This window comes from Microtus pennsylvanicus, chromosome 4 (assembly GCF_037038515.1).
Source record: "Microtus pennsylvanicus isolate mMicPen1 chromosome 4, mMicPen1.hap1, whole genome shotgun sequence".
In the NCBI taxonomy this organism is placed as follows: domain Eukaryota; kingdom Metazoa; phylum Chordata; class Mammalia; order Rodentia; family Cricetidae; genus Microtus; species Microtus pennsylvanicus.
In genome coordinates this window covers 51,788,275-51,800,110 of record NC_134582.1, presented here as the reverse complement: position 1 = coordinate 51,800,110, position 11,836 = coordinate 51,788,275, and the positions used below count along the sequence as shown (strand labels likewise).

The 11,836-nt window shown below is 42.3% G+C and overlaps 1 protein-coding gene across 1 annotated transcript in view; it reads left to right on the top strand.

The window, feature by feature from the left end:
- Positions 1–895: 895 nt before the first annotated feature.
- Positions 896–11,836, top strand: part of Pik3c3 (phosphatidylinositol 3-kinase catalytic subunit type 3) — a 76,293-nt gene continuing 65,352 nt past the window's right edge. Inside the window, exons 1-4 of the mRNA XM_075969092.1 lie at positions 896–1,055; positions 2,263–2,451; positions 5,067–5,210; positions 8,213–8,342. Of these exons, the coding sequence (XP_075825207.1) occupies positions 988–1,055; positions 2,263–2,451; positions 5,067–5,210; positions 8,213–8,342 (531 nt within the window). The 5' untranslated portion in view covers positions 896–987. The remainder of the gene's footprint in view (positions 1,056–2,262; positions 2,452–5,066; positions 5,211–8,212; positions 8,343–11,836) is intronic.

Below are 11,836 nucleotides of genomic sequence, written 5' to 3'. Positions count from 1 at the left end.
TCAACAAAAAAAAATTTTTTAAATATTTATTTATTATGTATACAATAGTCTGTCTGTGTGTATGCTCGAAGGCCAGAAGAGGGCACCAGACCCCATTGCAGATGGTTGTGAGCCACCACGTGGTTGCTGGGAATTGAACTCAGGACGTTTGGAAGAGCAGGCAATGCTCTTAACCTCTGAGCCATATAATTGTAAACGAAGATCAAAGTGTTAGAGTGTATTAAATATTACTAGAATAAGTTACAGGAATGCAGAAGGTTCAGAAACTCAGTTCCAATTATTATTGGCGGTTTCTAGTCTATAGCTGTAGAATTCGGTCCTGAACTGCTAATTAGATCAGAATATATCCAATACAAAGCACTGAAACACAAATATTGAGGCTGTCAAAATGAAACCCAGATGTTTTCGGCCTTTGTCTACTCCTTTTGGTTGTCTTCTACACACACACACACACACACACACACACACACACACACACACACACACACCACAGACACACACAAAACAAAACAAAAAAACTCAACTAAGCAAACAAAATAACCTATGGCTGGAAACAGCCAATTAATAATTAAATCTTTTTTAATGGAGACTGGAATATAAATTAATCAAAATAGTTTTGTGCATCTTCTCTATTTGGTTTGAACCAGGTGAATGTTACTACATTATTTTTGCGCAGAATATCTCTTCTGACTCAAGTAAGAAAAAAAAAGTTTTGTCAAAACAGGAAGACTGGTATGTAACCACATAAGCCACGCTTCCTGGCCTCCCACTTGCCCTTAAGCAAGATGGCAGGCTCCTCTTGCACATGCGTACTGCAGCCCGCCGCGGGCTTCTTCCGTCGCTTGTATTGCGTTGGGGACAGGGATTGCTAGGTTACGCGCGGAGGGGCGGGACAGGAAGTCTCCGTGTTTTGAGGCACCGGCGGCTTCTTTCTGGAGTCTTTCGCGTTCCTGGCTGTCTCTGCGGCTTCTGCTCTCCGTGCTGGCCATGGGGGAGGCAGAGAAGTTCCACTACATCTACAGCTGTGACCTGGACATCAACGTGCAGCTGAAGATGTGAGAGCCCCGGGGGAGTGAGGGCGGTGAGGGGCGGGCAACAGCCCGGGAGAGGGGCTGGTCCTAGGAGGAAATCGGCTGTAACCGGCGCTTCCCCAGAGGGGCACGGAGCAGTTTGCATATTCAGCTTTTGCGGGAGTACTGCAATCTATTTTTACGCAGAAGAAATCAAACCGTAGGAAACAACTCTCCCCACCTAAGAAAGAGGGAGGGAGCAGATTTTTCCTTTAGAGCAGGGCTGAAAGGTGGAATGGGGCATTCGGAAATCTTGAGGATGGGATAAATGAGAATATAGGTGCAGTTTTAACTACATGCGAGATAACAGAGACATAGATTGAACCTTTGGACAGTTTGCATTTTTAAAGGTAGAGACGTTGAGAGGGAGTCGAGTCTTTAAATAAAATCTTGTGGCAGCAGTTTTAAAATACAGGTCAAGGGCATGACATCTTGAAATGAGAACCCTACTGGGAAAGAAAAGACCCCAGAGAAGGTAACTTCAGCACCGTAGAAACATTTGGATAAGTAGGGAAGCTCACCTTTCCGGGCAAGAGCAGTTTTGCTGTGTACTTTATATATTGTCAGAACTTTGCCCAGTGCCATTTCTTGAGGATAGGTAGAGAAATGTGAGGTCCGTGCCTAGTGAGAGCCTTCTTGAGGGTGAAGACTTCAGATTCCTGCGTGGAGCCGGGCGGTGGTGGCGCACGCCTTTAATCCCAGCACTCGGGAGGCAGAGGCAGGCGGATCTCTGTGAGTTCAAGACCAGCCTGGTCTACAGAGCTAGTTCCAGGACAGGCTCCAAAGCCACAGAGAAACCCTGTCTCAAAAAAAAAAAAAAAAAAACAGATTCCTGCGTGGAGAGAACAAATTGCTTTTGAAACCAGGCTGGCCTTGAACTCAGAGACTTCCCTGCCTCTGCCCCCAGGTGCTAGAATCAGTGAAATTAATCCTAAAGCCTGGATTAAGATTAGGTGACAAGGTTTAAAATGAAGCCCGAAGAAGAGAAATCTTTTCAGGAAGTTAGAATAAGCTTCGCAATGTTAGGGTTTTCAGAGTTCCTTACCATTTATAAAAGTGATGTTACTTTAGAAATAGGAAGTTGTCATTAGATAGTTTATAGTTACTTTAGCAGACATAAACTTCTTATCTTTTTATATACCCCTGCGTACTTTAAAACTGCACATCTGAAACAGTCTATTTGTGCTTCCAGAGGAAGTTTGGAAGGGAAGAGAGAGCAGAAGAGTTACAAAGCTGTCCTCGAAGATCCGATGCTAAAGTTCTCTGGGCTCTACCAAGAGACGTGCTCTGACTTGTATGTGACTTGTCAAGTTTTTGCTGAGGGGAAACCTCTGGCCTTACCAGTCAGGACATCCTACAAGGCATTTAGTACAAGATGGAAGTAAGTTGTTCTCTTTGCTGTTGCTCTTTTTTCATTTGCCATGTGAAAGATTGTATATTGTTCTTCCATAGCTTTAATAATGTTCAAAGTAGAGACAGTTTAGCAGGAATTACTATAGAGTTTCTTACCTGTATACCTATGAAACTATAAATATTAGTTAGACTACTGAGAGCATGTAAAGATAGTTGTGTTGGTGTGTAATTACGTCATGTTTGTATTTAGTATGTTGACATTTTGGAAACTAAGCATTTTACTCTTTTCCACCATCAATCAGAGTACAACCATGTCTGGACTCTCTGCTGTTCCATGGCCTTTAATACAAATGCTTTAGATAGTTTGAAATGGCCATCTTGTTGTTTAGATCTTTAGAAGTAGATCTTATGTCATAGGTTCAGGTAAGATTTATAGTCTTTATTTGTTTTCCAAATGAAACTTTAGTTTTAAGTTCGTAGTTTATTCATATATTTACACGTTATACTAGCAGTTCATTGTTGGCACGGAGGGCCAGCATAAGGTAACAGAAAACTCTGTTTTTCCAATAGTATTGTGGATCTTTAATCTCCTGATGCTTATTATCTCAGAGACTTCACGGGGGCATTTCTAGTGTGCAGTCAGTTTTATTCTGCAGTCACGTGGAATGACAGATGCATAGGTACTTGGTACTTTTTTTTTTAAATGTGTGTGTGCAAAGGGTTTTGCCTGTATATATGTATTTATACCATGAAAAGGGTGTTCAGTCCCCTGGAACTGTAGTTACAGATAGCTGTGAGCTACCACATGGATACTGGGAACTGAACCCAGATCATCTGTAAGCACAATGAATATTCTTGACCACAGAGTTGTCTCTCCAGCCCCAAGTGTGTGCCCATAGAAGTTAGCTATGCTCAGAGTGTCACGGACGACAAGGCATGGCCACGTGCACAGTCACATGGCTCTGTTGCTGTACCGGAACCTGGGAAAGGCTTTCAGAGCGAGGAAGCTTGAACATTGCTGGTCAGACTACATCCAAATCAACGATTTCAGTAGTATAAATTCTCTAGTGTTCATTTTGGTGTCAAGTATGTATAAATATTTATATCCACACAACACACACATATTTAATACATTTTATTCTGGGAAATTTCAACTATATAAAAATATAGAAAATAATATGCCCAGGCAAGGTGATGCATATCTTTAATCCCAGCACCCAGGAGGCTCTAGCAGATGGATCTCTGTGAATTTGAGGCCAGTCTTTAATCCCAGCACCCAGGAGGCTCTAGCAGATGGATCTCTGTGAATTTGAGGCCAGTCTGACTCAAAAAAACAAAAACAAAACACAAGAACAGAAACATTATTATAGTACCATCATTACATCTAAAACAATGGACCAGAATTCTGCAATTTAAAATATATTTGAAGCTGGGCGGTGGTGGCGCACGCCTTTAATCCCAGCACTTGGGAGGCAGAGGCAGGCGGATCTCTGTGAGTTCAAGACCAGCCTGGTCTACAAGAGCTAGTTCCAGGACAGGCTCCAAAACCACAGAGAAACCCTGTCTCGAAAAACAAAAAAACAAACAAATATATATACATATATATATATATATATACATATATATATATATATTTGAATATAGAATGTCATCATCTTTGGTTAATACTACTTTTCCCTTTTTCTTTTGTTATGGAAAAATTTTATTCACTATTCCTCACAATGCCCAAAAGAACTTAGAACAAAACCAACTTTGCCTCCTCTCATTTGCTAGCTCTTTCATTCATTGCTTTGCTATTATATGTTTGCAGGTTGTAAAATTAAAAAAAAAAACATAGATCAATAAAAGATCTAAAACAACTGTAGAAAATAGATTGAGAAAATATTTGGGGTATGTAATAAGAGAGTTGACGTTTTAAAAAAATAGACTGAAATTGGGGAAAAACAGCTTTTATGAAGTCTGCTATTAGTATTTGGAAGGTGAATTTTCTGCCCAACCCACCAGAACGGAAATGGTGAATAAACATAATGCACAGTTGATTAAAAATTCAGCAAGAGGATTCGATTTGGGTTCAACCTGAAGACTGGACCAGCAAAGCAGCCCTTATCTTGACTTTAATCTGAAACGGTGATCCTGCCTTTAGGAATCTTAGAATGAGACTGTGTCTGAGAGCTGTCTCCTCCTGTTTTAAAATCCCTCTAGAGCTGGGATTAAAGGCATGCACCACTGGGATTAAAGGCATGTACCACTGCCGCCTGGCTTTCCGTTAGATTTTTTTTTTGGAGGTGGGGGTGGGTATCACTTTATAGTGTGGGCTGGACTCAGACAAACTCATGAATCTCTAGACTGGCCTTGAACTAACAGTCCTGCCTCGCGCTAAATTCTGATACTGTGGGCATATGTCACACTGCTCAGCTTGAGTGTCCTGATTAAATGTCTTGATATACTTATTTCAGGAGCTATATTCAAAATTCCTGTGTTTATATTTGAACAAGCAAAATTGAGGCGATTTCAATTCTTCACATTATTTTTTAGCATATAAACCTAATCTTTTTGGAGCTTTCTCCTCTGACTGAACCATTTTTTTAATGGGCTAATTTGAAAGAAAGATACATGTTTATTCTGTTGACTTTGTTTCCATAGTTGGAATGAATGGCTAAAACTCCCTGTGAAATACCCTGACCTGCCCAGGAATGCCCAAGTGGCCTTGACTATATGGGACGTGTATGGACCAGGAGAAGCTGTGCCAGTGGGAGGAACAACTGTGTCACTCTTTGGAAAATACGGGTAAGCATTCTGTCCACTAGTCCACAAAGGGCTCTTTTTCTTTCCTAGAGAACTTTGATTGTTTACGCCGTCTGGTTTTCTCTCTGAAAACCAGTCTGAAATGAATGCATTTTCTACAGGATGTGCTGTATTCGTTACTCCTCTCACTGCTTTATCAGGGACACAGTTCCCGACAGAAGCAACCCAAGGGTACCCAAGTTCGAGGGCTCAGTGCATCATGGGTGGAGAAGGCGTGGCTGCAGGAGTGTGAGGCAGCTGGTCCCATTGCATCTGTTGTCAGAAACAAAGAGATGAAAGCTGAGGATCAGTTTACTTTCCCTCTGTTCATGTAGTCTGGAATAGCAGCTCGTAGAATGTTGCTGCCTACACTGGGGTGGGCCGCCTGACTTAACCCCATCTAGACACAGCCTCACAGGTATGCCCCCAAATTTGTCTCTTAGGAGGTTCTACACCCTACAGATTTGTCAATCAGAAGTAACCATCCCAGCAGCTAAATGAACCAAGACACAATTTATACTGCTCTACTGTTGAGTGAATGCGAGGACCATTTCTATTAGACTAAAGTCATTGGGACTGAGAGCTTCGGGTCCAGATCTGGACACTGAAGATGTCGTGCCTTTCAATGGAAAGTCCTAGGGACTTGAACTGTCTGGCTCTTGCCATATGCCTTAGTTTTGGTCCTTAAAGTTTAAAAACGTTAATTTAGACATCAATAAATAAGAATTATCTTAAAAGGTTTTGACAATTTTCTGTAAATTAATTTAATGCTATCTTTTGTCCATTTTTTAAAATACAGTTGTTCACACAGCAAGACTTCCTTTTTTGGTGATGTTGTTGAGACAGGTGCCTCCCATCCAGAGGGAGTGGAACATGTGCCTGAAAGGCAAATTAAATCGTAAAATTCTCCATAAAGTTAGTGGTAATAACTAGGAGTTCAGTTTGTTCGCTTGCCATGAGTTAAGATTAAGTCTTAGGAAACCTGTTCATGCTGTTTGTCCATGCCCTCTGCCGCAGTTGTGCGATTTTTGAGCATCACTGCTTTGGGCCATAGTTTTCTCAGATGTCTTCAGTGGCCTCTTTCTCCAAAGGACCCTAGTATGCACTTAGTAAAGTGGCCCTTGAAGCTTCCAATGGAAGGTAGCACAGTGACTACCAGCTGGTGCTCTTTGCCAACATCTGTTTTGTCTGTGTGAGTCAGTAAGGGGGAATTCTTAGTGAGTGCTAATAAATTATTAAAGACTGATCTTGTGCAGTAGTTCCACCAAAGCCAATGCCTCTAACTTGAGCATCTAACTTTAGAGACCTCTGAGTAGCTTCAGAGCAGATTGGTTATCACTTGCATTGGTAGAAGCACAGGCACACTACAGGCGATGTGCAGGTGGGTGTGAATTCTGCGGTCCTGGCAGGGGCTGCTACAGTGGCCTGGCCCTGCCAGCTTGAGCCGCATCCACAGCTGGTACTGGGCCTCCGATGGAGCTGAAGAAGGGCCTGCTGTGCTGGTCCCCTGTCTCGTTCGTTTGGCTTGATTTCCCAAGTGGTTGTAAGGCAGTGCGCATCCTCTGCCTCACCACCGGGAGGTTGGGGGGTGGGAACAGTGTAGTTTTAGACAAGTTTTCATTAGTGTCCAAAGAAAGTGGTGTGATTGCTTCATTACCGGCACTTAGCATTCCCCTCACAAACTCCCCATTTTAAACTCTTTTCTAGATCTGTCCCAAGGTGCCTAAATCATTTAGTAAACCAACTTTCTTCCTGCAAAATGTGGCTTTTTGTTTCTAGTTAAATTCAGCCAGAGTATTTGCTGAGGAGCGGAGCGGTAGAGAGCAGGAAGGGCTGCCACGTGCTCTTTCTGAAGGTGTATGTGAGGATCCCCCTTTTACTAGTGCTTTAGATACTACACTGCAACCAGTTCCTCAGGGCCTGCTTCAAGGTTGTACCGCGTTTTGTTTCATTTCGGACAAGTTCTCATTAGACTGTCTGTGTTACTCTAGAATCTGTGATCCCCCTGTCTCGGCTATCTGGTCTGTTTGAGATGAAAAGAGAAAAAAATTTCACTGTATAAGAGGCTGTGTTTATGTGTTTTTGTAATAACAAGAAAATCTGTAATATGATGTTTTTATTAATGAGAAGATGTATACTAAGGAATGAACATTATTTATTCATAGTCACAGCCATGCATGCCATAGATGGCACAGTTGGTACCAAACCCAGGCAGGCTTACAGAAAAATGATGTCACTTAGTTTCATTTACATCCTGTAAATGTGATGTTGTTCTATTGGCTGGAAAGTTGGTGTCTGCTCTTCTAAGAAGTCTGCTGAGGTGCTTGTTGAGTGCTGGCCTCCAAGCATGGCTGACACCATTTTCCTCATAACAACTACGAATACTTCCAGAGAGGGATCCCCGTTGATTGGCCATGTTGACTTGCCACTCTTTGTAGGAGGAGGGTGTAGGGAGAGTCTCGGGACCCTCACCTGGGATTCACACTGTCCCCTCACGCATCTTCCAGCCATTTATTTTTATGCATTTCTGTCCTGACTATGTGGCTTCATTGTATCCGGGGGTCTTATGTAGACTGTGGAAGGCTAACTGAAGCGGGCTGCATTCGTGTGACCATGCGGAAGTCTGTTCTGGGATGAGACAGACCCATGTCTGGCTGCATTATGGTCACTTAAGTTCCTGTAAGTAACTGCTCACTTATGCTCTGGATTTTACCTTGGTTTGCCACTGGAGCCATATACGAAAGGTGCACATTTGCTTAAGTCTGCTCCGGAAGGAGTTCCCTCCACACTGGTAACATATGCATTGGGTTTAGGTCATTTCTATATACGTCTTTCATTTCTGATCATCTAAGGGAGAAAGAGTAGCTTGAGGAGACATTTGCGGTTTTTAGTAGCTTAGTTCAGTGCTGCACTAACCATCGGGGCCTTGAAGCCGGACAAGCTTGACACACATTTCATTATGAGCTGCCTCGGTTTACCTCTGCTCTGAACTCCTTTCCCTACAGCATGTTTCGCCAAGGAATGCATGACTTGAAGGTGTGGCCTAACGTGGAGGCAGATGGCTCTGAACCCACAAGAACTCCGGGCAGAACGAGCAGCACGCTCTCCGAGGATCAGATGAGCCGCCTCGCTAAGGTACGTGGGCTTCTGAGACGAGGCGAACTCTGACGGGTGTGGATTCGTGTGCCTTTTTATTGTGGATCCTGTCAGTTGTCATCTTAGTTTAAAGTTAGTAACAGTTTTGATATGGTTCATGAGCCTTCGCTCTTGAAAGGCATATATATGCTCCATGATCCTCCTCGCTGTGTGACTTGAGGACATTTTCACCCCTAAAAGCTCCATGTACTCAGCTGTCACCCTTATTCCATCCTCCCTTACTTCCTGATGGCGGCTGGTCCACTTTTTGTCTGTGGACTTCTGCGTGCGTGAAATCACGTACTGTATGGCCGTTTATCTAGATGTGCGTGAGATTTGGAAGTGCAGGTCTCCCATATTTCCATCGGTATGTCTCTTAAGAAAGAGACACATTGCTGTTTGGGGTGAAAAGGGTAGCAGAGCTCCCTACTGAGTGCGCCCCTGGAATAGTCTTCAGCTCCTTTCTTTCTCCAGCTGAGTAAAAACGCATTTCAGCTGCTCCTTTCCAGGTCCACCCGTGTTCTTCCTGGGGGTGTAGGACAGTTCACAAGCCTCTCATGGTCCGCCCTCTCTTTAAGAGTTTATCAGCAGCGAACTTGGATTTGGTTACTTTTCGTGATTTACACATAGATATTTTATTAGAATCATCGCATGTGTACTCTGTGGGCTACTAAAATGTGAAAGATTCGGTTTTTAAGGGTCACAAGAACATAGTTTCAGTCTGGCTACCAAAGGATACTGGGGACTGTGAAATGAAGACCAGCCATTAAGTAGCCCATGAAAACACGGTATTAGGTAATTACTAAGCAGGCATTGGCAACTCCGACCTGGAATAATGCTTTTACTCTGACTTTTGCTTAACTATGGAGTGAAATTCTAATTATAATATGATTAACTATCTAAGTCTGTTTTATTTTAAACAGTCCTTTTATAGTAATTTTAATGGAATAAATCTCTATAATGATTTAGACTGTTTTATAAATCTGTCTAGTTTTCCTTTGGGGAAAAATGTATATGAGAAAAAGAAGTAATCTTTATAGTGCTCAGGTTAGGTATCATTTTTTGGTTTTTCGAGACAGGGTTTCTCTGTAGTTTTGGAGCCTGTCCTGGCACTAGCTCTGTAGACCAACCTGGCCTCCAGCTCACAGAGATCCGCCTGCCTCTGCGTTCCAAGTGCTGGGTTTAAAGGCATGCCCCACCACTGCCTGGCTTCATTTTTTTTCTTTTTAATAATTTGGATATCCTAGAGTTTAATAGGGAATAGAAAAAAAAGTATGTATTAAAATAGGCAGCACCCTACATCTTGCTCATTTTCCTCTCTTCCATCTTTAAACTTTTATAATTAATGCTTGCTTCTGTTTCAGCTGATTTGTGAACATAGTAAGAGATTAGACTTCGGGGCTGTCTGTTGACTTTCACGGTCTGGACCAGCTTCTTGGTAATGATGGCCCAGTGTGTCCACTGTTCCCTTCATCTCTGTTTTTCAGCTTGTCATACTGTAAGAATTTTGATAGGAGGCATGTCCTCCAGGGGCTTTGACTGTGACCCCTGGGCTCCGGTGTCTGATTTATATTGAGCCTGTGTCTTTGGACGTGAAAGGTTAGTGCAGAAGCAGCTTCCGCCCTCCCCTCATTTAGCAGCTCTGCGTGATGCTTTGCCGTGTGCTTTCCTTTCTGACAGTTTGATTAAGAGGAGGCAAAGAAAGTACAAGCAGATGAAAAACGTTTCATGTTTTGTGCGGGGATATTGGGGGGGTGGGGAACTGTGCATGCCAGCAGTAAAGAGGGGAACCGTGGACTTCAGAACCAAATCTGGTCACTGGGTCAGGGTCTGGATCTCAGGCTTCCTGCAGCAGGAGCCAGGGGACAACAGAAGCAGGACAAACAAGCTACCCTGCTGTATGCTGCCTAGATGGGGTTGCAGATTATGGGGCGAATACTCTTTAAGTGCTGTCTGTAATTAACAGTAGGACTGCACTGCACATGCTGTTCACATCATTTACATGGTAGTTTGTAAAAACTGAATGGAAGGCAATCTGCCTTCGATCAAGCTGCTCAACTATAATCTAAGTCATTAAGAGAAAATACAATAGAAGAATGGTAGCTTGAAGTGTGAACTGTCTAACAAATGAAAAGACTTAATGAAGCACAGCTATTTCTTTGAAAGAATACATACATTCTTAAGGATAGCATAGACACCGAGAAGAACCCGTCATACTTTTAGGGAGTTAGTGCTAATGGGGAAACAGTTGAGACTTGACAGCATGCAGTATGAAGTGCACCGCAGATACTCTCTCCCTTGAAGCAGTGACGCCCCTCTTCACATATTCTGACTGTCCTAGTGGATTTTAATCCCAACGAGCAAGCACAGCTTCTGCTTTTAAAATGCTTATCTTACAGAGAAAGAATTTTTGACTAATTAGAGTTCATAGAGAAACTCATTACTCTATAAATGGGAAAAGCACACTCCTGGCCATTACATTTGGGTTGGGTGAAAGTGTCTTATCTTGTTTCATTTATCCCTTTAGATGTTTTTAAAGTGACAATGATTAAAAAAAATATATATATAACGACTGTTGTGATTGGAGTGAGAATGGTCCCCATAGTCTCATGTGTTTGAATACTTGGTTCCCAGTTGGTGGAACAGTTTGGGAAGGGGTAGGAAGTGTGTCTGTCATTGGGGCAGGTTTAGAGATTTCAAAAGCCCACACCGTTCCTAGTTAGCTCTCTTTAACTCCTTGCAGATCAAAATGTAAGCTCTCACCATCATGAGCTCCAGTCCTCTGAAACTGAAAGCTCTGTTAAGTGCTTTCTTGTCTAAGTTGCTCTCTTCATCGTGTCTGGGGACAGCATGGAAAAGTAACTAAGGCAATTGCTGAGATTTTTCAAGGCTGTCAGGCTTGTTCAGTGGTGCCAGTAACATTACGGAAAATATTTTGTATGAAGTTCATAAAGAATGATTTTTGTTCTAGATAGCATACCTTTTATGAACAGCTTGTTTGATTTGATTACTTATCACCACTGTTTAGTGATACAGCCAGGGTTTGGGGCATTTTGTCGCTTTTTTCCTCGTTTGCTGAGTGGCATCTTTTCGATAATTCATTGGTTTGCTCACAGTTCTCCAATATTGTTAAAGCCTTTAGACTTGTCTTAAAACTAGTGGCCCTGAGTAGACTCTGTTGATGCCAGTGTGATATTGAGCCCTAAAACGTTATTGATTGATGTTCTGAGAAATCAATTCTCTGTCTTTACAGCTATAGTTTCTGCCCGAGGGGGAAAAAGTAACATGCTTTTATAACTAGATTAATCTGTGAGAAGCTTAACTAAATGGCACTTTTATATGTCAAATACTACTCTTCCTGAATAATGAGATTTATGAGGAATGTTTAAAAGTAAAATTGAAGAATTGTGGACGAGATTTCATTAATCAAGAAGACAGAAAAATTTAGATGGAACTTCTTTGCTAGCTAAGAATTAAATATATATGCCTAGGTG